General features: G+C 51.8%; 2 protein-coding genes and 1 non-coding gene across 4 annotated transcripts in view; all 3 read left to right on the top strand.

The window, feature by feature from the left end:
• The window catches only part of ETV6 (ETS variant transcription factor 6), a 178,499-nt gene extending 159,979 nt beyond the window's left edge, over window positions 1–18,520 (top strand). For both annotated transcript variants that reach the window (XM_038753825.1, XM_038753826.1), the window contains exons 6-8: window positions 8,388–8,530; window positions 10,071–10,171; window positions 16,744–18,520. In XM_038753825.1, the coding sequence (XP_038609753.1) occupies window positions 8,388–8,530; window positions 10,071–10,171; window positions 16,744–16,849 (350 nt within the window). In that variant the 3' untranslated portion in view covers window positions 16,850–18,520. The remainder of the gene's footprint in view (window positions 1–8,387; window positions 8,531–10,070; window positions 10,172–16,743) is intronic.
• TRNAL-CAA lies at window positions 6,097–6,203 on the top strand. Its single transcript has 2 exons — window positions 6,097–6,134; window positions 6,158–6,203. It is a non-coding gene; the product is annotated as a tRNA-Leu (tRNA).
• A 4,230-nt stretch (window positions 18,521–22,750) lies between the features above and the next one.
• Window positions 22,751–27,398, top strand: part of BCL2L14 (BCL2 like 14) — a 37,145-nt gene continuing 32,497 nt past the window's right edge. The window contains exon 1 of the mRNA XM_038754489.1: window positions 22,751–22,900. The gene's annotated coding sequence lies outside the window, so the exon portion shown is untranslated. The remainder of the gene's footprint in view (window positions 22,901–27,398) is intronic.

The following is a 27,398-nucleotide window of genomic DNA, read 5'->3' as shown; positions in this document are numbered from 1 at the left end:
GGAAGTAGTGGTGGGTGGCAGAAATGACTTTTCCCCGGTCCTGAATTCGGGCTGGCCTTGAGCTCAGTTTGGGCGGAGATATGAGGGAAATCCAATCGGGACCCACCCCCGGCCCCCCGGGAACTCTATTTCCTGGTGGGGAGGGGACAGACCCCCAGCAGAAGAAGACAGCGGCCGTTCAGCAGCACCCCCATAGCCCAGCATGCTAACAATAATAATAATAATTGCGGCGTTTGTTAAGCTCTTACTATACGTTGGTCACTGTACTTGGGCAAGTCACTTAATTTCTCTGAGCCTCAGTTACCTCATCTGTAAAATGGGGATTAAGACTGTGAACCCCACATGGGACAACCTGATCACTTTGTATCCCGCCCCCCCAGCGCTTAGAACAGTGCTTTGCACATAGTAAGCGCTTAACAAATGCCAACATTGTTATTATTGTTGTTACTAAGCTCTGGGGTGGATATAAGCAAATGGGGATGGACACAGTCCCTGTCCCACATGGGGCTCACAGTCTTAATCCCCATTTTCCAGATGAGGTCACTGAGGTACAGAGAAGTGATGTGACTTGTCCAAGGTCTCACAGCAGACAAATGGCAGAGCCGGGATTAGAACCCAGGTCCTTCTGACTCCCAATGCCCTCCCTCCTCACATCTGCCAAGCTAGCTCTCTTCCTCCCTTCAAAGCTCACCTCCTCCAGGAGGCCTTCCCAGACTGAGCCCCCTCCTTCCTCTCCCCTTCCTCCTCCTCCTCCCCATCCCCCCAGCCTTACCTCCTTCCCCTCCCCACAGCCCCTTGTGTATATGTATATATGTTTGTATGGATTTATTACTCTATTTGTACATATTTATTCTATTTATTTTATTTTGTTAATATGTTTTGTCTTGTTGTCTGTCTCCCCCTTCTAGACTGTTGGGTAGGGACCGTCTCTATATGTTGCCAACTTGTACTTCCCAAGCACGCAGTCCAGTGCTCTGCACACAGTAAGCGCTCAATAAATACGATTGAATGAATGAATGAATGAGTGAATATTGCCATGATGCACAATAAATATTCCGCCGAGCTCCGAAGAACCCAATTCATTCATTCATTCATTCAATCATATTTATTGAGCGCTTACTGTGTGCAGAGCACTGTACTAAGCGCTTGGGAAGTACAAGTTGGCAACATATAGAGACAGTCCCAACCCAATGTGTGGTCGCCCTGGCCCCCCGGGCCCTCTGCCCCTGGGCAAGGCGTGGGGGCCCCACAGCTGGACAACAGAGTAGATGATACGGGTTGCGATGCCCTGGGCGAAGACTGGAACGGAGGGAGCCCCTGGGCACCTTGGCTCAGTGGAAAGAGTGTGGGCTTGGGAGTCAGAGGTCATGGGTTCGAATTCCGCCTCCCCCATATGTCTGCTGTGTGACCTTGGGCAAGTCACTTCACTTCTCTGTGCCTCAGTTCCCTCACCTGTAAAATGGGGATTAAGACTGTGAGCCCCACATGGGACAACCTCATCTCCTTGTGTTCCCCCCAGCGCTTAGAACAGTGCCTTGCACATAGTAAGCGCTTAACAAATACCAACATTATTATTTATTATCCTCCTTTACCCACCCACTGCATTCTCTGCACGAGAACCCGGCCCCGGGGCCAACCTGCAGGATGAGAGAAGAGCCAAGAGACAGAGGCCGGGGACTCCGGCCGGGCATGGGAAACAGGTGTCCCCGGCCCCCGGGTGAAGAGGGCTGGCATCCGCTGACTTCCTTGGCCGCTCCCGGACCTGAGCAAACAGCCGGGGGCCGGGAGGCCGGGGGCCGGGGGCCGAGGAGCCGCGTGAGGCTACAGCTCTTCGTTTGTTTAATCCCCGTTTGAGCCCGGCCCAATCTGAGACTGCCATTCCCAAAGCTGGCATCGTTTCCCACCTGATGGGCACAGGGGACTTCCTCTGCCCCCGCGGCCGGGGTTGCCAATTTGTACTTCCCAAGCGCTTAGTACAGTGCTCTGCACATAGTAAGCGCTCAATAAATACAATTGATTGATTGATTGATTGATTGAGAAGGGAAGAGCATCTTAATAATAATCACGGTGCTTGTTAAGCGCTTACTTTGTGCCAAGCACTGTTGTAAGCGCTTGGGTAGGTACAAGTTAGGTTGGACCCAGCCCCTGTCCCACACTCACACTCTTAATCCCCAGAAGCAGCGTGGCTCAGTGGAAAGAGCCCGGGCTTTGGAGTCAGAGGTCACGGGTTCAAATCCCGGCTCCGCCAATTGTCAGCTGTGTGACTTTGTGTGACAGTCTCAATCCCCATTTTACAGATGGGGTACCTGAGGCCCAGAGAAGTGAGGCGACTTGCCCAGAGTCACCCAGCCCCTTCCTTCCTCTCCCCGCCCCCGTCCCCCTCTCCATCCCCCCCATCTTACCTCCTTCCCTTCCCCACAGCACCTGTATATATGTATATATGTTTGTACATATTTATTACTCTATTTATTTTACTTGTACATATCTATTCTATTTATTTTATTTTGTTAGTATGTTTGGTTTTGTTCTCTGTCTCCCCCTTTTAGGCTGTGAGCCCACTGTTGGGTAGGGACCGTCTCTATATGTTGCCAATTTGTACTTCTCAAGCGCTTAGTACAGTGCTCTGCACATAGTAAGCGCTCAATAAATACGATTGGTGATGATGATGAAGTGGCGGAGCTGGGATCAGAACCCAGGTCCTTCTGACTCCCAGTCGTGGGCTCTATACGATTGAATGAATGAATGATTAAATACTATTGAAAGAAAGAATGAATGAATGAATGAATGAATGAATGAATATTGCCCCGATGCACAGTAAATAGTCTGCCGAGCTCCGAAGAACCCAATTCATTCATTCATTCAGTCAGTCGTATTTCTTGAGCGCTTACTGTGTGCAGAGCACTGTACTAAGCGCTTGGGAAGTACAAGTTGGCAACATATAGAGACGGTCCCAACCCAATGTGTGGTCTCCCATGCCGTGCTGGCCGTGCTGCTTCTGTTCCAGGCCTTGGTTGATGCCCCTAGAGATTTTTCCCGGTGTTCCCAGCTGATTCCATTTCCTGCCGCTCTCGTTTAGTTGTTTAATATCAGACGCTTCGGTGCTCCCCACCCCGGACCGGGGGGACTCACCTCATTCCTGCTTTGGGCGGCCCTCACCGGTTTGGCCAGTCGGACTGATTTAGGTCGCTCACAACAGAGCCCCGGGGCAGCCGGCTTCTCCCGACGGTCCCCGTCCAACCCGCCACCGTGCTGGGAGGCAGTGTGGCCTAGTGGCGAGAGCCCGGGGCCCGAAGACAGGAGACCCAGGTTCCAGACCCGCTGACCTGCTGTGTGGCCGTGGGCAAGCGTGGCTTCGCATTCATTCATTCAATCGTGTCTCTATATGTTGCCAATTTGGACTTCCCAAGCACTTAGTACAGTGCTCTGCACACAGTAAGCGCTCAATAAATACGATTGATGATGATGATTGAGCGCTTACTATGTGCAAAGCACCGTTCTTAGCGCTGGGGGGGATACAAGGGGATCAGGTTGTCCCATGTGGGGCTCCCAGTCTTAATCCCCATTTTGCAGAGGAGGTAACTGAGGCCCAGAGAAGTGAAGTGACTCGCCCGAAGTCACGCGGCTGACAATTGGCAGAGCCGGGATTCGAACCCATGACCTCTGACTCCAAAGCCCGGGCTCTTCCCACTGAGCCGCGCCGCTTCTCTAGATTGAGATAGATAGAGCACAGGCGTGAGAATCAGAAGGAACTGGGTTCTAATCCCAGCAACGGCACTTGTCTGCTCTGTGAGTTTGGGCAAGGCTTTTGATTTCCCTGAGCCTCAGTTACCTCATCTGTAAAATGGGGATTGAGAGCGTGAGTTCCATGTGGGATAGGCACTGTGACCAATCAATCAATCAATCAATCATATTTATTGAGCGCTTACTGTGTGCAGAGCACTGTACTAAGCGCTTGGGAAGTACAAGTTGGCAACATAATCTGATTCCAGTCCTTAGAACAGTGCTTGACACAGAGTAAGTGCTTAGAGAAGCAGCGTGGCTCAATGGAAAGAGCCCGGGCTTGGGAGTCAGAGGTCATGGGTTCAAATCTTGACTCCGCCACTTGTCAGCTGTGTGACTTTGGGCAAGTCACTTCACTTCTCTATGCCTCAGTTCCCTCATCTGTAAAATGGGGATTAAGACTGTGAGCCCCCTGTGGGACAACCTGATCACCTTGTAACCTCCCCAGCGCTTAGAACAGTGCTTTGCACATAGTAAGCGCTTAATAAATGCCAACATTATTATTATTATTATCCACTGTGCCTCAGTTCCCTCATCTGTAAAATGGGGATAAAGACTGTGAGCCCCCCGTGGGACAACCTGATCACCTTGTAACCTCCCCAGCACTTAGAACAGTGCTTTGCACATAGTAAGCACTTAATAAATGCCATTGTTTTTATTGTTATTATTATTATCACATACCATCATTATTACTTAATCTCTCTCTCGGCCTGTTTCCTCCTCTGTAAAATGGGACTGCCACGTGCTCTCCTCTCCTATGGACTGTGAGCCCTGGTGTGACAGAGATGGCATTTGATCTCATTATGTGATATCTCATCCCAGTGCTTGGCACACAGTAAGTGCTTGATAAATATAATAATATTTATTTATTATTCTGAACCAGAAAACTCCAACTTCCTTCCCTGCCCCTCAGAGCCCGTTTCAGGAACTCAGGTTACCTTTCTTACACACTCTCCTGGGTTGCGGCTGACTTCCTCTTGGATCAATTCCCCTTTTAGACTGTGAGCCCACTGTTGGGTAGGGACTGTCTCTATATGTTGCCAACTTGGACTTCCCAAGCGCTTAGTACAGTGCTCTGCACACAGTAAACGCTCAATAAATACGATTGATGACGATGATGATGATTCCCCTTGTTAGGAGCTCCCAAAGGCAGCGTGGCTAGTGGAAGGACCGAAGGGCTCTGGGAGTCAGGAGACCTGGGTTCTAATCCGGGCTTGGGCACTTTCCAGCTCTGTGTCCTTGGGCAAATTACTTCACTTTTGTTTCCTCATCTGTAAAATGAGAACAAGATGCCCATCCTCCCCCCCATTTAAGACCGTGAGCCCCGTGTTGGACAGGGACTGTATTTGACCTGATTATCTTGTATCTCCTCCGGTGCTCAGTACACTGCGTGGCACGTAGTAAGCACTTAACAAATGTCATAATTGTTGATATTATTCATGCTCTTTCTGCAGCAGAAGAAGCACCTTGGTCTGGAGTTCCCATTCATTCCCAGCGTGGCTCAGTGGAAAGAGCCCGGGCTTTAGAGTCAGAGGTCATGGGTTCAAACCGCGGCTCCGCCAACTGTCAGCTGTGTGACTTTGGGCAAGTCACTTAACTTCTCTGGGCCTCAGTTACCTCGTCTGTAAAATGGGGATTACAACTGTGAGCCCCCTGTGGGACAACCTGATCACCTTGTGACCTCCCCAGCGCTTAGAACAGTGCTTTGCACATAGTAAGCGCTTAACAAATACCATCATTATTATTATTATTCCCATAAAACCTAGAGAATCAGCATGGCCTATTGGATAGAACACGGGCCTGAGAGTCAGAGGACCTGGGTTCTAATCCCAGCTCTGCCACTTGTCCGCTGTGTGACCTTGGACAAGTCACCTAACTTTTCTGTGCCTCAATTACCTCATCTGTAAAATGGGGATTAAAACTGTTAGCCCATGTGGGACTTGGACTGTATCCATCGTGGTTAGCTTGTGTCTACCCCAGTGCTTAGTACAGTACCTGGCTCAGAGTAAGTGCTTAACAAAGACCATTAAAAAAAACCTTCTGTGCCTCAGTCACATCATTTGTAAAATGGGGATTAAAATTGTGAGACTCATATGGGATACGGGACAGGGACTGGTCTCTGTGGCGCGATCGGTTAGCTCGTTCGGCTGTTAATAATAATAATAATAATAATGATAGCATTTATTAAGTGCCTACTATGTGCAAAGCACTGTTCTAAGCACTGGGGAGGTTACAAGGTGATCAGGTTGTCCCAAGGCGGACAACCGAAAGCTTGGTGGCTCAAGCCGACCCAGGGACGGTGTCTTTATTGTTAGTGTCAGGATGGCCGAGTGGTCTAAGGCACCAGACTCAAGTTAATACTTCCCTTAGTTGGGACTTCTGGTCTCCGAGTGGAGGCGTGGGTTCGAATCCCACTTCTGAAACTTCCTTTTCCCTTCTAGACTGCGAGCCCACTGTTGGGTAGGGACCGTCTCTATGTGTTGCCAACTTGGACTTCCCAAGCACTTAGTACAGTGCCCTGCACACAGTAAGCACTCAATCAATACGATTGAATGAATGAATGATGATCTTCTACTTACCCCAGTGCTTAGTGCTCAGTGCTGGGACTGTCTCTATATGTTGCCAACTTGTACTTTCCAAGCGCTTAGTACCGTGCTCTGCACACAGTAAGCGCTCAATAAATACGATTGATTGATTGATTGATTAGTACAGTACCTGGCTCAGAGTAAGTGTTTAACAAATACCTTTTTTCAAAAAAACCCTCCCAGAAGCAGCCGCAAGGTCAGAGCCGGGTCAGAGGCCTCCAGGCAGAGTCTCTCCACTGCGACAGGTTAAGTTCATCCTGGGACAGTTCCGGGATGCTAAATGCCAGCTCCGCTCCTGCTGCTGCCACTTTAGGTGCCAAGGCCGGGACAGGGAGCGTCGATGCCCGGAATGACCCGGGCGATGTCCTGTTCTGGCACTGACCCCCCCAGTCTTAGAGTTCTTGCCACAGATGCCAGGACCAAGGCCTAGCCAGCCTACTGGGCAACCCCAGCCTGGAGCGGGAACCCTGTGCCCACCTCAGTTGCCCTTAATTCATTAATTAATGATGGCATTTGTTAAGCGCTTCCTATGTGCACAGCACTGTTCAAATAATAATAATAATAATAATGATGATGGCATTTATTAAGCGCTTACTATGTGCAAAGCACTGTTCTAAGCGCCGGGTGGGGGCCGGGTACAAGGTGATCAGGTCGTCCCCCATGGGGCTCACAGTCGTCATCCCCATTTTACAGATGAGGGAACTGAGACTCCGAGAAGTTAAGTGACTTGCCCAAGGTCAAACAGCAGACAAGTGGCGGAGCCAGGATTCGAACCCATGACCTCTGACTCCAAAGCCCGGGCTCTTTCCACTGAGCCACGCGCTGGGGGGATATAACGTGATCAGGTTGTCCCACGTGGGGCTCCCAGTCAATCCCCATTTTACAGATGAGGTAACTGAGGCTCAGAGAAGTTAAGTGACTTGCCCAAGGTCACACAGCAGACGTGTGGCGGAGCTGGGATTCGAACCCATGACCTCTGACTTCAAAGCCCGGGCTCTTTCCACTGAGCCACTCTTTCCTTGCAACTCCTGGGACATGCCTGGGCCTCAGGGGGTGGAGGAGACTTTTCTCAGGGCTGCCAGGAGGGTAAGCTACCCTTCGATTTCCAGCCTACTTCATGGGCACCATGGTCTCATGAGGCCGATGCAGGATGGCAGTGTGGCAGGAGATGGAAGAACAGAGAGACCAGCAGCTCCCTGAGGGCAAGAATCCCATCTTCTAATAATAATAATAATAATGGTATTTGTTATGCACTTACTAGGCTACCAGGCCTTCCCAGACTGAGCCTCCTCTTTCCTCTCTCCCTCCTCCCCCTCCCCATCCCCCCCGCCTTACCTCCTTCCCCTCCCCACAGCACCTGTATATATGTTTGTACGGATTTATTACTCTATTTATTGATTTATTTTGTTTGTACATAGTTACTATTCTATTTATTTTATTTTGTTAATATGTTTTGTTTTGTTGTCTGTCTCCCCCTTCTAGACTGTGAGCCCGCTGTTGGGTAGGGACCGTCTCTATATGTTGCCAACTTGTACTTCCCAAGCGCTTAGGACAGTGCTCTTCACACAGTAAGCGCTCAATAAATACGATTGAATGAATGAATGAATGAATATGTGCCGGGCACTGTACTAAGCCCTGGGGCGGATACAAGCAAATCAAGTTGGACACAGTCCCTGTCCCATGTGGGGCACACAGTCTCAATTCCTCAGTTGAGGGAACTGAGGCCCAGTGACCTCTGCATGGCTCTGGGGCCTCTGTCATTCATTCATTCAATCGTATTTATTGAGCGCTTACTGTGTGCAGAGCACTGTACTAAGCGCTTCGGAAGTACAAGTGGGCAACATCTAGAGACGGTCCCTACCCAGCAGCGGGCTCGCAGTCTAGAAGGGGGAGACAGACAAGGAAACAAAACATGGAGACAGCCGGCACCTGACAGGGATGGAAGCAAGCCACTTACCACCACCAGAACTCAACCCGGGGCCCCCTCTGACTGGTCTCTCCCTTGCCTCGTTTCTCCCGCAGACTGCAGGCTGCTGTGGGATTACGTCTATCAGCTGCTCTCCGACAGCCGGTACGAGAACTTCATCCGGTGGGAAGACAAGGAATCCAAGATATTCCGGATAGTGGACCCCAACGGGCTGGCACGGCTCTGGGGAAACCACAAGGTAAAGGGTGCGGAGTGGGCGTTGGGCTCCATGGCCTCTCCCCAGGGTGGGACGCTGGCTTCTCTCTCTCCTCTTCCCCCCCCCGCCAACGCTGAGATCGCGGCCAAGGGGACCACCTGGCCTGATGTGCCCCATCTGTGGCTCAGTGGAACGAGCCCGGGCTTGGGAGCCGGAGGTCATGGGTTCAGATCCCGCCTCGGCCAATTGTTAGCTTTGTGACTTTGGGCAAGTCACTTCACTTCTCTGGGCCTCAGTTACCTCATCTGTAAAATGGGGATGGAGACCGTGAGCCCCAAGTGGTACAACTTGATCACCTTGTATCCTCCCCAGCGCTTAGAACCGTGCTTTGCACATAGCGCTTAACAAATGCCATCGTTATTATACCTTTTCTTCCCCCGGCTCACTCCCTTCTGAGCTCCAGAAAACACTTCCTTTGGAGTTTCTGCCTGGCAAGGTGACACGTGAGTGACCCTTCCTGCTGGGGTGGGATCCCATTTTCCCACCAGATCATTGCTGAGACATGTAGTCCCCGTAACACTAGACACTTCCCATGAGATATTGGCAGGATTCCCCCTTCTAGGCTGTGAGCCCACTGTTGGGTAGGGACTGGCTCTATATGTTGCCAACTTGTACTTCCCAAGCGCTTAGTACAGTGCTCTGCACACAGTAAGCGCTCAATAAATATGATTGATTGACTCCATGTCCCACTTGGGGACATAGAAGCCCCTTCCCTCCCTCAAGAACCCCCAGCCCAGAGGATTAAAGCTGGGCAGGGGAGCCGGCTGGGCCAGTGAGTGACCTCGGTGGCTTCCCGATTTGGCTGGGACTCTGCGAGTATTAGGCGCTTCAGTTTCAGTACCGAGACCCCCTTTGCCCCCCACTCCCACCCAGGGGCCCCTGGGGAACTTGCCAGGTTTCATGGGGTCTGATCTGATGCTCTTCTACCTGCCCCAGTGCTTGGCTCAGAGCGAGCACTTACTGAGCGCCTGTTAACAATGATGCACTGCACCCAGTCAACCCCTCTGTAGCATTTATTTAGCACTGTGAGCCGGCTGTTGGGTAGGGACCGTCTCTATATGTTGCCAACTTGTACTTGCCAAGCGCTAAGTACAGTAAGCGCTCAATAAATATGATTTAATGAATATGTGCCAGGCACTGTACTAAGCCCTGGGGTGGATACAAGCAAATCAAGTCTTTCCACTGAGCCACTCTTTCCTTGCAACTCCTGGGACATGCCTGGTCCTCAGGGGGTGGAGGAAACTCCGCCACTTGTCAGCTGTGTGACTTTGGGGGAAGGCTGAGGCCCTCCAACCCGCTCTCCACGCCCAGGCTCCCCACTGCAGGTGGGAGAGTACGATCCAAGTAAAAGACACCCATTCCCTGCCCTCGAGGAGCTTCCCATCTAGAGGAAAGACGCAGACCCAAAATGATTTACAGAAAGGAAGAAAAGGCCTGGGAAAGTGGCTAAGAAGCCAGAATCATTTTCCCTGCCCATGGTCTAACAGGGAGCTCGTTCTTCTCTTCACCTTTGCTCCAACAGAACAGAACCAACATGACCTATGAGAAAATGTCCAGAGCTTTGCGCCACTACTACAAACTCAACATCATCAGGAAGGAGCCGGGACAGAGACTCCTGTTCAGGTAGTGTTTCTTCTCTCCTCTTGCCGGCGGGGTGGGCTCGGTCGTTCGGAAGGGGGTAAGGAGCGAGGGAGGGCATAGCTCTGGTACCGCTTCTCTACTGCCCCGAAGTCTGCAGGGGTAGAGAGGGGGCACATCTGGCCTCCAGAAGTCTCCGTCGTCCCCCCCCACCCCTTGCAGGCCTGGTTTGACCCCTCTCCCTGCATCATCCCTGGCCCATGTGGCAGCTTCCACCATCGGCCCCCCTTCTCTATATGTTGCCAACTTGTACTTCCCAAGCGCTTAGTACAGTGCTCTGCACACAGTAATCGCTCAATGAATATGAATGATTGATTATAAAGGGAGAGTGGTCAGGTGAGAAGTGTCACATGACCGAGGTCAGCCCCTAGCCCCCAAGGGCCAGGCCTGTGGGGATGGGGAGGACAGGGAGTATTGTATAGGTACATTCTGGGGAAAATTTCCCTCTGGCCTCAAATGTGCATTTATCCATTATTTCAGTCGTATTTATTGTGTGCAAAGCACTTGGGAGAGTACAGTACAACAACAAACGGACACATTCCCTGCCCACACCGAGCATGAGGCCAGCCCAGCTACTGGGGCACAACGGACCACTAGTCCCACCCCTCAGTCCCTCCCCGGGCATTGAGAAGCAGCGTGGCTCAGTGGAAAGAGCCCGGGCTTGGGAGTCAAAGGTCATGGGTTCTAATCCCGGCTCCGCCACTTGTCAGCTGTGTGACTTTGGGCGAGTCACTTCAGTTCTCTGGGCCTCAGTTCCCTCATCTGGAAAATGGGGATTAAGACTGTGATCCCCACATGGGACAACTTGATCACCTTGTATCTCCCCCAGCGCTTAGAACAGTGCTTTGCACATAGTAAGCGCTTAACAAATGCCATCATTATTATTATTTTCCTGACATCCTCAAGTCCACCTGATGGGCCTAGCATTTTGGGCCTGTCCTCTGGGTAGAAGCTGTCAATCAGGCTGACTCCTGACCAATCAGGGCTTGATCTCATGGAGAGGTGACCCATCCTGGATGGCTCCAGCCTAACGCTTACTAGATCAACTCTCGCCATCACTTGCTGGGACAGGTGGGAGATGTATGAGGGTCATTTAAGGGGCAGACAGGTTGTGGAACATTTTTTCCACTATTCATTCATTCATTCAGTCAGTCGTATTTATTGAGCACTTACTGTGTGCAGAACATTGTACTAAACGCTTGGGAAGTACAGGTTGGCAACATATAGAGACGGTCCCTACCCAACAACGGGCTCACAGGCTAGAAGGGGGAGACAAACAACAAAACAAAACATGTGGACGTGAGTCAAGTCATCAGAATAAATAGAAATAAAGCTAGATGCACATCATTACCAAAATAAATAGAATAGTAAAAATGTACAAGTAAAATAAATAGAGTAATCAATCTGTACAAACATATATACAGGTGCTATGGGAAGGGGAAGGAGGTAGGGTGGGGGGGATGGGGAGGAGGAGAGGAAAAAGGGGGCTCAGTCTGGGAAGACCTCCTGGAAGAGGTGAGCTCTCAGTAGGGCTTTGAAGGGAGGAAGAGAGCTAGCTTGGTGGATGTGTGGAGGGAGGGCATTCCGGGCCAGGGGGAGGACGTGGGCCGGGGGTCGACGGTGGGACAGGCAAGAACAAGGTACAGTGAGGAGGTTAGTGGCAGAGGAGTGGAGGGTGCGGGCTGGGCTGGAGAAGGAGAGAAGGGAGGTGAGGTAGGAGGGGGAGAGGGGATGGACAGCCTTGAAGCCCAGAGTTAGGAGTTTTTGCTTGATGCGTAGGTTGACTGGCAGCCAGTGGAGATTTTTGAGGAGGGGAGTAACAAGCCCAGAACGTTTCTGCACAGAGATGATCCGGGCCAGTAATTTGGCCCCCACCAGAGGCTGGCCCCTATCTCCCTCCACCCCATCCCCAGCTCCACACAATAGTTTGCCCTCCCTCCTCCTGAAGGTGAATCCACGTTGACCTGCCCCACCCCTGGTCCGAGGCAGCTGTTATCGGGGACACCCAGGCTTAGTCAGCGTTCAGTCTCACCCCTAAGCACTCAGCCTCGGCGATTTGTCATTACGGCAGGAATCTGGACATTGAAAGTCTGCTGAAGATGCAGGAGTCTCTTCCCGCTCATGTCCCCGCACCTGTCCCCCTCACATCCAGTGGGCAGTGCATCGCTAAAAGTTAACAGGGGGACGTTCCCACCCATTAGATTGTCAACTCCTTGAGGGAAGGCATGGTATGTGTGACTTTTATAACATGTACCAAGGCTTAGTACAGTTCTCTGCATTAAGTAGATGCCCAGTAAACAGTATTAATTCATCAGCTGATTCTCCTCCCCCATTTCTCTTTCTCCTCTTCTGGATTTCTTCATCCTTCCTCCTCTACTAGATTTCGCCATCCTTCTTCCTCTTTGAGATTTCACCATCTTTCTCTTCCTCCTCTTTGAGACATTCATCCTTCTCTTCCTCCTGTTCTAGACATCATCATCCTTCTCTTCTTCCTCCTCTAGGCTTCATCATCATTCTCTTCTTCCTCCTCTAGACTTCTTCATCCATTTCCTCCTCTTCTAGACTTCATTACTCTCTTCCTCTTCTTCTAGACTTCCCGTTTCTTCTCTTCCTCTTTTAGACTTCTTCGTCCTCTTCCTTCTCTTTTAGACATCTTCCTTCTCTTTCTCCTCTTCTAGACTTCAATCACCCTTTTTCTCCATCTCTTAATCCTCTTTTTCCTCTTTTCCTCCCTCCTCCTCCTTCCCAAAGCCTTAACAGGCTTTCCCATCTCCTCACCTTCAGAGAAGCGGTGTGGACCAAGGGAAAGAGCACAGGACTGAAAATCAGCAGACTCAGTTTTTAATCCTGGCTCTGGCTCTTGTGTGGACCTTGGGCAAGTCACTTAACTTCTCTGAGCCTCAGTTACCTCATCTGTAAAATGGGGATTAAGACTGTGAACCCCACATGGGACAACCTGATCGCTTTGTATCCCCCCCAGTGCTTTGCACATAGTAAGCGCTTAACAAATGCCAACATTATTATTATTATTATTATTCTAGACTGTGAGTGCTTGGAAAGTACAGTTCGGCAGCAGATAGAGACCATCTCTGCCCAACAAGGGGGCTCACAGGCTGGAAGGGGGGGACAGGCCAATGTTAGTGGTAAATTAGGGGCAGGTGGGCATCTTGGCATCTCCCTCCAGGAAGCCCCAGTTGAGGCCCAGCTCCGGGTGTGAGGGTCTTCTCCAAGGAGCTCCTGAGGGCAGGTGGGTGGGTGGGTGGGATGGTGAGGGGCCACCAGAGTGATGAGGTTGGCGACAAGGAGGGGCTGGAGGGGTCGGGTGGAAGGGGGATGTGGGGGGGAATGAGGGTGGGTGGGTGGGATGGCGACAAGGAGGGGATGGAGGGGTCGGGTGGAATCAATCAATCAATCGTATTTATTGAGCGCTTGCTGTGTGCAGAGCACCGGACTAAGCGCTTGGGAAGTCCAAGTTGGCAACATCTAGAGCCGGTCCCTACCCAACAGTGGGCTCACAGTCTAGGAGGTCAAAGGTGACCTCTCAAAGGTCACCAATGACCTCCTGCTTGCCAAATCCAACGGCTCATACTCTGTCCTAATCCTCCTCGACCTCTCAGCTGCCTTTGACACTGTGGACCACCCCCCTTCTCCTCAACACGTTATCTGACCTTGGCTTCACAGACTCCGTCCTCTCCTGGTTCTCCTCTTATCTCTCCGGTCGTTCTTTCTCAGTCTCTTTTGCAGGCTCCTCCTCCCCCTCCCATCCTCTTACTGTGGGGGTTCCCCAAGGTTCAGTGCTTGGTCCCCTTCTGTTCTCAATATACACTCACTCCCTTGGTGACCTCATTCGCTCCCACGGCTTCAACTATCATCTCTACGCTGATGACACCCAGATCTACATCTCTGCCCCTGCTCTCTCCCCCTCCCTCCAGGCTCGCATCTCCTCCTGCCTTCAGGACATCTCCATCTGGATGTCCGCCCGCCACCTAAAGCTCAACATGTCGAAGACTGAGCTCCTTGTCTTCCCTCCCAAACCTTGTCCTCTCCCTGACTTTCCCATCTCTGTTGACGGCACTACCATCCTTCCCGTCTCACAAGCCCGCAACCTTGGTGTCATCCTCGACTCTGCTCTCTCATTCACCCCTCACATCCAAGCCGTCACCAAAACCTGCCGGTCTCAGCTCCGCAACATTGCCAAGATCCGCCCTTTCCTCTCCATCCAAACCGCTACCCTGCTCATTCAAGCTCTCATCCTATCCCGTCTGGACTACTGCACTAGCCTTCTCTCTGATCTCCCATCCTCGTGTCTCTCTCCACTTCAATCCATACTTCATGCTGCTGCCCGGATTATCTTTGTCCAGAAACGCTCTGGACATATCACTCCCCTCCTCAAAAACCTCCAATGGCTACCGATCAATCTGCGCATCAGGCAGAAACTCCTCCCCCTGGGCTTCAAGGCTGTCCATCCCCTCGCCCCCTCCTACCTCACCTCCCTTCTCTCCTTCTACTGCCCAGCCCGCACCCTCCGCTCCTCCACCACTAATCTCCTCACTGTACCTCGCTCTCGCCTGTCCCGCCATCGACCCCCGGCCCACGTCATCCCCCGGGCCTGGAATGCCCTCCCTCTGCCCATCCGCCAAGCTAGCTCTCTTCCTCCCTTCAAGGCCCTGCTGAGAGCTCACCTCCTCCAGGAGGCCTTCCCAGATTGAGCCCCTTCTTTCCTCTCCCCCTCGTCCCCCTCTCCATCCCCCCGCCTTACCGCCTTCCCCTCCCCACAGCACCTGTATATATGTATATATGGTTGTACATATTTATTACTCTGTTTATTTATTTATTTATTTATTTTACTTGTACATTTCTATCCTACTTATTTTATTTTGTTGGTATGTTTGGTTCTGTTCTCTGTCTCCCCCTTTTAGACTGTGAGCCCACTATCGGGTAGGGACTGTCTCTATGTGATGCCAATTTGTACTTCCCAAGCGCTTAGTACAGTGCTCTGCACATAGTAAGCGCTCAATAAATACGATTGATTGATTGATTGATTAACAATAATAACTGTGGTATTGGTTAAGTACTAACTATATGCGAAGCACTGTGTTAAGCACTAACAGGTAGATGCAAGACAATCAGGTCTCACATGGGGCTCAGAGTCTGTCAGAGGGAGAACGGGTACTGAATTTCCATTCTGCAGATGAGGAAGGTGAGGCCTGGAAACGTTAAGTGATTTTTCCAAGGTCACACAGCAGGAAAGTGGTGGAGTCAGGATTAGAACCCAGGTCCTCTGATTCCCAGGTCTGGGCTCTTTCCGGTAGGCCACACTGCTTCTCTGTGCCTCAGTTTCCTCATCTCTAAAATTATGATAAGTATCCGTTCTCCCTCTCCTATAGACTGTGAGTCCCATGTAGGGACAAGACAAGGGATATTGTCTGATCTAATTATCTTGTACCAACCCCAGTGTTTAGAGTGGGGGGGGGGGGGGGGGGGGGCTGTGGTATTTGTTAAGCGCTTACTATGTGCCAGGCACTGTACTAAGCTGTAGGTTAGATACAAGCTAATAGGGATGGACGCCGACCATGTCCTACATGGGGCTCACAGTTTTCATTCCCGTTTTACAGATGGGGGAACTGAGGCCCAGAGAAGTGAAGTGACTTGCCCAAGGTCACATAGCAGCAGCGTGCCAGCGTGGCTCAGTGGAAAGAGCACGGGCTTGGGAATCAGAGGTCATGGGTTCAAATCCCAGCTCCGCAAATTGTCAGCTGTGTGACTTTGGGCAAGTCACTTAACTTCTCTGTGCTTCAGTTATCTCATCTGTAGAATGGAGATTAAGACTGTGAGCCCCCCGTGGGACAACCTGATCACCTTGTAACCTCCCCATCATCATCATCATCATCATCAATCGTATTTATTGAGCGCTTACTATGTGCAGAGCACTGTACTAAGCGCTTGGGAAGTACAAATTGGCAACATATAGAGACAGTCCCTACCCACCAGTGGGCTCACAGTCTAAAAGGGGGAGACAGAGAACAAAACCAAACATACTAACAAAATAAAATAAATAGAATAGATATGTACAAGTAAAATAAATAAATAAATAGAGTAATAAATATGTACAAACATATATGCATATATACAGGTGCTGTGGGGAAGGGAAGGAGGTAAGAAGGGGGGGATGGAGAGGGGGACGAGGGGGAGAGGAAGGAAGGGGCTCGGTCTGGGAAAGCCTCCCCGGTGCTTAGAACAGTGCTTTGCACATAGTAAGCACTTAATAAATGCCATAATTATTATTATTATTATAGCTGACAAGTGGTAGAGCATTAGAACCCAGGTCAGTGCTCTGTCCACTAGGCCACACTGTTCTTAGCCCAGCACTTGGCACATAGTGAGCACATAATGCCACAATTGTCATGATCATGGCTAGTTTTAGAAAACGTCCTCTCGGGCGAGTGTTCTGCAGAGGATGAGGCACCCCGGAGCCGAAGTGGGCGGCGGGAGAGGATGAGGTTCGGGGGACACTGACAGTTTCTCCTCTCCCCCGGCCTCTCTCCTCCCGGCTCCAGGTTCATGAAAACGCCGGACGAGATTATGAGTGGCCGGACGGACCGCCTGGAGCACCTGGAGTCCCAGGAGCTGGACGAACAGATCTACCAGGAAGATGAGTGCTGAACGGAGCAACACGCCCCCGCCGCGGGGGCCAGTGGGGAAACACAACACCCGACTGGGTGGCCGTGGGCGCCGGCCGGATTGGGGGCGGGGGGCAGGAAGCCACGGGACCACGGAGGAGGGTTTTCGCGCCGATCAGGCGGGGCCCCAGAGCACCTTAAACAGGACCACCTGGCCCAGGCGGGTCAGCCCCTCTCTCGCCCCTCCCTGGCCCTTCGACCCCTGAACCCCCGACCCCAGATATCACGTCCTTTGTGGGGTTGGCTTTGGGTTGGTTTTTTGTTTTGTTTTGTTTTTTATCAACACCCAGCTTGCCTTTTCCTGCCTCAGAGAGGGAGAGGCTGCCTCCCCGGGGCAGTGTTTGAATGATGGTTTCCTGGCGGGGCAAGAAGAGGGGCAGCCCCCTGGTCTCTGTGTTCGCTCGAGGGCCCCGAGGAGACCCCACTGACAGAGGAAAGCAGCAAGTGTGAAGAGGGAGCCCGTGTATCACTGTGTCCCCTCGTCTCACCCTGTTTCACCCTTTGGACTCGCCTCCCCCGTTCTCCCTCTCTGTCACCTAGGCCAGCGGGGAGAGAAATGCCTTTGACCTTGGGGTAGCCACATGGCGGTCTCTGGTTGCCCCAGCTGACCCTCCAGCCAGCCCGATGAGGCCATCCTGACCCACCCCCACCCAGCTTAAATCGTGGCCATGTCCCCGGACGAGCCGGAGAAGGGATCCAGAGCGGCACCGTTTGTCCAATCAGTTGATCAATCAGTGGTATTTATTGAGCTCCAATCATGTGCAGAGCACTGTACTAAGCGCTTGGGAAAATACAGTACAATAGAGGTGGTAGACACGCTCCCTGCCCACAGAGAGCTTACAGGTGGAACGTCCAATGTGCCTGCCCCTGTCCTGGTACTTCCTCCCCCTGCAGCCTCCCTCCCCCAAATCCATATCCAGAAAAGGGGCCTTGGGGAAAACACCAGGATCTGCCCCGGACAGACCACCGTTGGCCCGACTTGCCGTCGGGACCCTCAGACGTCTTCCCGTCCCCCGCCCCGCTCACCACAGAGAAGCCCCCCCCACGCCCTAGGAATCCCGACCTTGCAGCGGTGATTAGGAAGGCTTGTGCCCATTTCCCAGGGGGGAAGGCTGAGGCCCTCCAACCCGCTCTCCACGCCCAGGCTCCCCTCTGCAGGTTCCTTCCTCCAGCCCAAGGAGGAGGCCAAGCGACGAGCGATTCCAAGCCAGAGACGCTTCCCGTGAGCCACCCGGCCCGCTGACTCTCCCGAAAAGAAACGTCCCACCCCGTGGGGGGTAGGGGCTCAGCCGCCCCCTCCTCCCGAAGGAATTCTGGGAAGACCGATCCATAAGGACGTGGGTCCCCTCCCCACCCCCCTCCCGCCCGCCGCCGCCTGCGTCAACACTAACCCACAGCGGGGTCCCCGGGGACCTTCCTGGAGGGTTTCTTCCTGTGACCGTGGCCACCAGGCCAGAATGAGTTTAGAATTCTCTTTCCTTTTTTAAGTTCTAATCTGTTGTTGTTTTTGAGGTGTGGGGTTTATAAGGGACTGAATCGAATGAATGTAACAAAAAAAAAAAAAGCCTATTCTCAGGGCCAGTGAGTTGCAAATAATTTTTAAAGAAAAGCCTGTAATTACATCATCTCAATAAATTGTTTTTATAGAACGGCATGGTGGGGGACTCCGTTTGTCCCCGGGCAGAGCGGGGCAGGACCCCTCCCCCCCGCCACCAGGGGCCTCCCAGGCCACTCCAGCCGTGAGCCAGTGGTGGTCGTATTTTTGAACCGGTGGTGGTCTCAGTGGTAAGGTAAGTGAGAAGCAGAGTGACTCAGTGGAAAGATCCCGGGCTTTGGAGTCAGAGGTCATGGGTTCAAATCCCGACTCCGCCACTTGTCAGCTGTGTGACTTTGGGCAAGTCACTACTACTTTCTGGGCCTCAGTTACCTCATCTGTAAAATGGGGATGAAGCCTGTGAGCCCCCCGTGGGACAACCTGATCATCTTGTAACCTCCCCAGCACTTAGGACAGTGCTTTGCACATAGTAAGCGCTTAATAAATGCCATCACTATTAAGTCCGGATCTAAGGGGACAATGGTGAGTGAAAGCAATTGGATCTCGTACCCTGGGTAACCCTCTGCCACAAGTCTGCTGTGTGACCTTGGGCAAGTCACTTCACTTCTCTGTGCCTCAGTGACCTTATCTGTAAAATGCAGAATAAGAGCGTGATCCCCATGTGGGACAGGAACTGTGTCCAACCTGATTACCCTGTACTTACTCCAGTACTTACAACAGTGCTTGGTGCATAGTAAGCACTTAACAAGTACTATCATTATTGTTGTTATTATTATTAGAGAAGGAAAAAAAAACCCCAGAAAATCCCTCCTAACACATGTTCCAGGCAGTCTGCATTGTGTGGCCCTTTGTCTGATGTAGACCAGAAACAGAACAGAAATAACGGGTCGCCAGGCTTCCATTTAGATCCCAGCGAGAAAATGGCTCCCATGCCCTCATTTTCTCCACCTCCTCTTGTTACTCCCTTTCTACCCCCGTCTCCCTAGCAATTCTCTCTCTCCTTCCTTCCCCCGACCTTGCAGCCTCTTTCCCTCCCATCATGCCGGTGTGAGCATTAGACTGCAAGCTCCTTGAGGGCAGGGAGCTTGTGTCTTGACACTATCGTACTCTTCCAGGCAGCTAATACAGGGCCCTGCCCTGAGGAGAGCTGAGTTAATGCTGTTGGACGAGTTGAGGTGTGGGTCTCTCATTTCCTCCTCCCCGGTGCCGGGGAGGGGAAGAGGGGGTGGGAGCCACCCAATGAGCCACTCCACTTCCCAGCAGGCCTAGGCTGATATCAGTGCTCCCGGGAGCACTCCCAGTTCCCAAGGGGGCTGTCCCTCCCGAGGTAGCTCAGCCCACCTCTCCAGGGGCTGGGGTGGCGGGGAGGGGAGTGGCAACAAGATGGTGGTACATGGGTGTTTGCGGGGTAGGGGGGGTTGGCTTGCACCTTTGACCTGGTTCAGGGTCTCACCACCCTGGATTCGCACCTTAACTGGGAAGTTCTTTGCTTCCCAAGATACCCATTCCTGTCCACAAACCTTAACACTGTTCAGCAGGTTCAATTTTTACTTTTTGAGGGCCGGTCTACCTCCATGCAGTAGCGGGTCAAATTCCCAGCATGCCGAACCACCGAGAGGTGCTTCCAGGGTGGGGGTCGGGGGGCATCACTCAGAGGCAGGGGTAGTATAGGCCATAGGATGGTGGTTCCATTCCCTCCCTTTCCTTTAACCTGAAACACTTGCCCGTCCCGAGCCACCAGGCAGTTGGCCGGTATCTTTGGGGACAGGGCAACCCAGACTCTTTCCAAAGGGTTGGAATGGCAGAACTCCAGGAGAGCAGACCCAGGGGAGGAATGTGCTAGGGAAGAGGGAAAAAGGTTTTTATTCCAAGCACTGCTTTTTTGTCGTCTCGGCCCAGAGCTGGGGCAAACTCAAGCCCCATGGGGATGCTGGGAAAAGAGCTGTGGGACTCTCCATCTGGTGATGTGATTGAGCGCTTCCCAAAGTGCACCAGAGCCCGGGGTTCAGAGGGCTTTGGAAGAAACCAGCTGGGTCTCAGAATGTGGGAATACAATCCAGAGGCCAGAGATGCCAGCCCCATTCTTCCTCCCAGAAACCGAGTCCCAGGGAAGCTGACTGCATCGCCCATAAATGGGGCTTCGTTTGAGGTCGTTTCCACGTCTACCCTTCCAGGAGACCCCCTTTTTTAGGGTACTTGTTAAGCATTTACTATGGGCTAGGCACTGTACTAAGCGCTGGGGTAAATACAAGTTAATCAGGTTGGACACGGTCCAAGTTCATTCGAGGACACGGCCTCGGCGCCGAGATTAGCGATTCCCACGTGGGTAGAGAGTTGGGGGACAGGCAAGCTAACGCTCAGATCGGGCACAGTCCCAATCCCTCCCGGGGCTCACAGTCCAAGAAGTAAGGAGGGCAGGGATCTCCCTGCATTTTACAGAAGAGGAAGCTGAGGTCCAGAGAGGATAAGTGATCTGCCTACAGTCACACAGCAGGCCGGGGGCAGAGCTGCCTCATAGCCATGTTCCCTCTGCAGCGTGGTGCCAAATCCACCTCAGATTCCCGGTTTCCCCAGAGTTGGGGCCAGGGGTGGGGGTCTCAGGTGTGACATCCAGAGCAGGACAGTCATTTGGGGGGCTTGGAACAAATAATACTAATAATAATGGCATTTGTTAAGCACTTACTATGTGCAAAGCACTGTTCTAAGTGCAGGGGGGATACAAGGTGATCAGGTTGTCCCATGTGGGGCTCACAGTCTTCATCCCCATTTTACAGATGAGGGAACTGAGGCCCAAAGAATAATAATAATAATAATGATGGTGGTATTTGTTAAGTGCTTACAATGTGCAGAGCACTGTTCTAAGTGCTGGGAGGATACAAGGTGATCAGGTAGTCCCATGGGGGGCTCACAGTCTTCATCCTCATTTTACAGATGAGGGAACTGAGGCCCAGAGAAGTGAAGTGACTCGCCCAAAGTCACCCAGCTGACAAGTGGCGGAGCCGGGATTAGAACCCACGACCTCTGACTCCCAAGCCCGGGCTCCTTCCACTGAGCCACGCTGCTTCTCCGGACGGGACCTGCTCGCCCCTGCAGGTGTCCCACCCTTAGACCGTGTCACCGGAGCCATTTCCAGGGGTGATTTGTTCCCACGGGGCTCCTCGGGGGTCAGTGGTGTCGGGGGGAGCCCCTCTTAGGACAGCTGCCCCAATTACCCTGCCCCTTGGGGCCAGCCTGGGTGAGGAAATCCTTTCCCACAACTGCCAGGCTCCTGGGAGGAACTGGAGTCCCGCAGCCGGCAAGGGGGCTCAGGGAGAGAGGGGAAGAGGGACAGTTGGCTGCACTTGGGACAGCTGGAATAACTGAAGCCGGAGAACTGGCTCCTCGTGGACGATGGTCTGCCCCAGAGCCGCTTTGGGGGGGTTCTGGGAGACAAAGAGGGCGATGCCAGGAAGCCTCACCTTCCCCACAGACCACTGGGCCATGTTTGGCCCTGTGAATCAATGAGGCCTTTGTGTACTTCAAGGGACACGGCGGGATTGTGTTCAGCAGCAGTTTAGAGCGCACAGTATTACCCTAGGCCCTGGGGCAGGAGGGGGGAAAGGGGTTGGAAAGACAAGGCCTGCCTTTCTTTGCCTGGAATTTCGAATCCAGTAAATAGTGTAGGGGTGGAGGCTCTGGGGCAGGGGGAAGGGGAGGGAAGGGAGGAGAGTGTGTATGTGTGTGTGTGTGGCTTTCTCACTCCTCACCCTGGCTCCTGCCAAGGTTGCCCATCTCTGGGGCAGCCTGGATCAAGGTGTTCTGAGGCGCTGTGTGTTTGAAATCGCGGGATTCTGCTGCCAAGGCAAACAGATGCCAGGGTCCGTGAGGGGCCATCGCCCTGTGGCAGAAGAAAGGGCTATTCAAAAGCTCACACGTATCTTGGAGAGATCACCCCGACTGAATTCGAGAAGGCCGGGGAGTTGGAGGATTGGCCTCCAAGGGAGGGAAAAGTCTCCTTGCCCCGGGGTGGGGAGGGAGAGAGGGGGATTTTCGGGGTGGGGGGACGTTGGGGGAAGGGACAAGGACCTGGGGCATTTTGGAACCACAGTTCACCAAAAGGCTTGGCAAAGGGTTTGAGCCAAAAAAAAAAAAAAAAAGGAAACAAAAGAAGGAAAAGAAAAAAAAGGCAAAGAATCCTGTTTGCTACATCAAAGGTACTAGAAAGTTGGAAACTTATCTGGGAAAAATTCCACCACCATTCTGAGGCATGTAGCTTAGTGGGAAAAGGAGGAAGAAGGGGAGGAGGGAGAGGAGGAAGACCATGAGGAGGAGGAGGAGGAATGGCAGTTACTGAGAGTTGAAGCTATGCCCATCTAAACACAGCTATGCTGGTGGAACAGGTGAGGAGAATGAGAGGCGGCACGAAACCCAAACAACTACTGAACGGTGAGCTGAAACTGGAAGAATGAAAGCAAGAAGGGTAGAAGAAACATATTAAGGGTAAGTAAAACCGTGCTTAAGACGATGCTACATCCTGGCTGAAAACTGTCAGTGATAGAATAGCGTGGCATACCATTGCCCCCAAACAGCGTCTCTTTTTCATTCATTCACTCATTCAATCATATTTATTGAGCTCTTACTGTATGCAGAGCACTGTACTAAGCGCTTGGGAGTCAAGCAATAGCTCCATAGGGACGGAGAGACCATTGAAAGAACAGACGGAAATCAAGAGATCTGAGCTCTAGTTGCAGCTCTGCCTTTGTCCTGCTGTGTGACCTAGGGCAAGTCTCTTAACCTCTCTGGGCCTAAGGATCTTTATCAGTAAAATGGGGGGTCAGGTATTGTGACTATGTTGCAGGGACTGGGTCCAATATGACAACTTTGCGTCTATCTCAGGGCTTAGCACATAGTCAGAGCTTGCTAAATGTCATCTTTATTGTTCTTATTCTTATTACTATCATCACCACTAGATATTTCCTTTGGTCCAATTCATGGCCAGCCCAGAGTGCTTCTCAGATAGCTTCTTTCATTCATTTATTCATTCAATTGTATTTATTGAGCGCTACTCTGTGCAGAGCACCGGACTAAGCGCTTGGCAGAGTGCACTACAATAATAAACAGACACATTCCCTTCCCACAACGAGCTTACAGTCTAGGGGCTTAGAACAGTGTTTTGCACATAATAAGCACTTAACAAACACCATCATTATTATTATTAGGGATTGAGCGGACAGTCTAGGGGAGCTGGGTAAATGCCCACACTGGCCTTGGCTAGTCCCAGACCCTGGGAAGCTGGGACCAGCCTAGGTTGGGTAAGGACCTTCTCTATGTGTTGCCAACTTGTACTTCCCAAGTGCTTAGTACAGTGCTCTGCACACAGTAAGCGCTCAATAAATATGATTGAATAAATGAATGAATGACCCCCGGGTCCCTGGCACCTGCCAGCGAAGCCCCCTGGGCGATGTGGGTTGCCCAAACCACCCTCAAACCCTCCCACCCCCCCCGCACCCAGGCCAATCAAAGCAACGGGCCGGGCTGGGTCTCTGGGCTCCATAGAGAAGCAGCGTGGCTCAGTGGAAAGAGCCCGGGCTTGGGAGTCAGAGGTCTTGAGTTCAAATCCCAGCTCTGCCACTTGTCAGCTGTGTGACTTTGGGCCAGTCACTTCACTTCCCTGGGCCTCAGTTACCTCATCTGTAAAATGGGGATGAAGACAGTGGGCCCCCCGTGGGACACCCTGATCGCCTTGTAACCTCCCCAGCGCTTAGAACAGTGCTCTGCACATAGTAAGTGCTTAATAAATGCCATTATTATTATTATTATTATTATTATTATTATCTGGCCCCAGAAGTCCTGGCTCTGCCGGGCAAAATCCTGCCTCTGCCACCCCTGCAAGGAGGTGATGTGGGCTGGTTTTGGCCGCCGAGCCAGGCTGGAGGGGCTGGTGGGGGGTAGTGAGGCTGGGGAGCAGCCAAGATGTCCCCCCCCCCCCCCCCCAGGTGGGGAGGTGGGGGGTTGGGAGAGAGCAAAGGACAGGTGGGAAGCAGAACTGTGGCATCCTCCCCGAGCCCTTTCTTCTTGGTATTTCCTGCCATCCACAGCCACACAGACAATTGCTCTCCCGCCCCCCTTCAAAGCTTTATTGAAGACCCCTCTCCTCCAAGAGGCCTTCCCTGACTAAGCCCTCCTTTCCTCTTCTCCCACTCCCTTCTGCCTTGCCCTGACTTGCTCCCTTTATTCCCAGCCCCACGGCACTTACGTCAATATCTGTCATTTATTTATTTAATGTCGGTCTCCTCCTCTGGACTGTCAGCTCGTTGTGGGCAGGGAATGTGTCTGTTTATGGTTACATTGTACTTTCCCAAACGCTTAGTACAGTGCTCTGCAAACAGTAAGTGCTCAATGAATATGATTGACGGACTGACAGATGCCCAATGGTGACCGGGCTCTCCAGTGAGCAGGATGTTGGACTGGGAACTTGGACCATACAGAAGAGGAGAAGCTGTGGTCCCTGCCCTCCGGGAGTTGATAGTCTATTAGAGAAGCAGCGTGGTTCAGTGGAAAGAGCCCGGGCTTTGGAGTCAGAGATCATGGGTTCAAATCCTGCCTCTGCCAATTGTCAGCTGTGTGACTTTGGGTAAGTCACTTCACTTCTCTGGGCCTCAGTAACCTCATCTGTAAAATGGGGATGAAGACTGTGAGCCCCCCGTGGGACAACCTGATCACCTTGTAACCTCCCCAGTGCTTAGAACAGTGCTTTGCATATAGTAAGTGCTTAATAAATGCCATCATTATTATTATTATAGTAGGGAAGACAAAATCACATAAAGTGCCAAACTTGCAATAGGAAGAAGAGCGATTATGTAAAAAAACAAAAAAAAAAATTGGCCTTGGGATAAAGAGATAGTACATGAATGCAGAGGTGGCTGATGAGGTGGCCTGACCAGGAAGGAGGAAAAGTATCAGGGAGGGCTTCCTGGAGGAGGTGGCTTGGAAGAATCCTGCCGGGGATGGGAGGAATAAGATTTGGCAGATTTAAGTAGGTAGGGTTTTTTTTTTTTTAATGGCATTTATTAAGCGCTTACTATGTGCAAAGCCCTGTTCTAAGCACTGGGGAGGTTACAAGGTGATCAGGTTGTCCCACGGCGGGCTCACAGTCTTCATTCCCATTTTACAGATGAGGGAACAGAGGCCCAGAGAAGTGAAATGACTTGTCCAAAGTCACACAGCTGACAAGTGGTGGAGCCGGGATTTGAACCCATGACCTCTGACTCCAAACCCCGGGCTCTTTTCCACTGAGCCATGCTGCTTCGGGCATTGGGAAAGGTGTGAGCCAGGGGTGGATTGGAGGAGGGTTTCGAACAGGTGATGGTTAGGAGGTTTGCACCAGAGGAGTGAGGAGCGTGAACCTCAAAAGAGGAAAAGAGGAAGCGGAAAGATAAGAAGAAGCGGCGGGTGGAAGGGCCAGAAGCCAACGGTCGGGAGTTTCCGTTGGATGTGAGAAGCAGAGGGGGCAACCCCAGGAGGTTTTGGTGGAGGGGGTTGAAGATGGAGCCAAAGCCCCCGACCCCACCACAGAAGTTGCCTGGTGGAAAGTGAATAATAATAATAATAATAATAATATCATTTATTAAGCACTTACTATGTGCAAAGCACTGTTCTAAGCGCTGGGGTTGTTAAAAGCAGCATGACAACCTGATCACCTTGTAACCTCCCCCACGCTTAGAACAGTGCTTTGCACATAGTAAGCGCTTAACAAATACCATTATTATTATTATTACAAGGTGATCAGGTTGTCCTATGTGAGGCTCACAGTCTTAATCCCCATTTTACAGATGAGGCAACTGAGGCCCAGAGAAGTGAAGTGACTTGCCCCAAGTCACACAGCTAAGTGGCAGAGGCGGCATTTGAACCCATAACCTCTGAGTCCAAAGCCTGCACTCCTTCCACTGAGCCATGCTGCTTCTCATGAACACACCATCTGAGTCACCGTCCTCAGTGCCTCTCCACCCTAGACCGGACCAGTCTCCCAGCCACCCTGACTCACCGGCCAGAATCCTTCTTTCCCACTGGAATGGACCCTCGGACGGAGGGTTGGGGTTTCTGGAATGTCTGCGGGAAGCGGGAGAGGCCCGGGAGGGAGAAGCTCTCAGGGGGAGAGAGCCTTGGGGTGGCCGGGGAGAACTGATGGGACGCCACCGCGCAGCTGGGCTTCCCGCAATCGTTCGGAGGCTGAGTGAAGGAACTTGGGAGGCACAGATCGGGGTGGAGGCTATGAAGTTCCCATGAACTTTGAGGTCCAGATCACTAACGCCTGGTAGATGACCTCTCAGACACCCGCAACATCAAGGGGCGGGCAGAGACGGGGGATGGAGAAAGGAAAGCTGCCCAGCATGGCCCGTGGAGATGGGATAGCTTTTTTGCAAGGTATTTGTTAAGTGCTTACTCTGTGCCAGGTACTGTACTAATCCTCATTTTACAGATGAGATCACTGAGGCACTGAAGGTTTCTTGGTTTTTTTTTAATGGTACTTAAGTTCTTACTATGTGTCAGGCACTGTACTAAGCGCTGGGGGAGAAACAAGCTAATCAGGTTGGACACAGTCCATGGCCCACGTGGGACTCACAGTCTTATTCTTCATTTTACAGGTGAGGTCACTGAGGGACAGAGAAGGTTTTTTTGGGTTTTTTTGTTTTGTTTTTAATGGCATTTAAGTGTTTACTATGTTCTGGGCATTATGCTAAGCACTGGGAGAGATACAAGCTAATCAGGTTGGACACAGTCCATGTCCCAAGATGGGGGTGCCGGGGGCTGGGGGGTGCTCACAGTCTTAATTCCATATTACAGATGAGGTCCCTGAGACAAAGAGAAGCGGGGTTTTTTTTGTTTTGTTTTGGGGTGTTTTGGGTTTTTTTTTTTTAAATAATGGTATTTGTTAAACACTACCTATGTGCCAGACACTGGACTAAGCACTAGGGTAGACACAAGATGATAAGTTGGA

The sequence above is a fragment of the Tachyglossus aculeatus genome, chromosome 11 (assembly GCF_015852505.1).
Source record: "Tachyglossus aculeatus isolate mTacAcu1 chromosome 11, mTacAcu1.pri, whole genome shotgun sequence".
NCBI lineage: Eukaryota > Metazoa > Chordata > Mammalia > Monotremata > Tachyglossidae > Tachyglossus > Tachyglossus aculeatus.
Note: the sequence above shows the minus strand (reverse complement) of the source record. Positions and strands in the feature narration are given on the sequence as shown.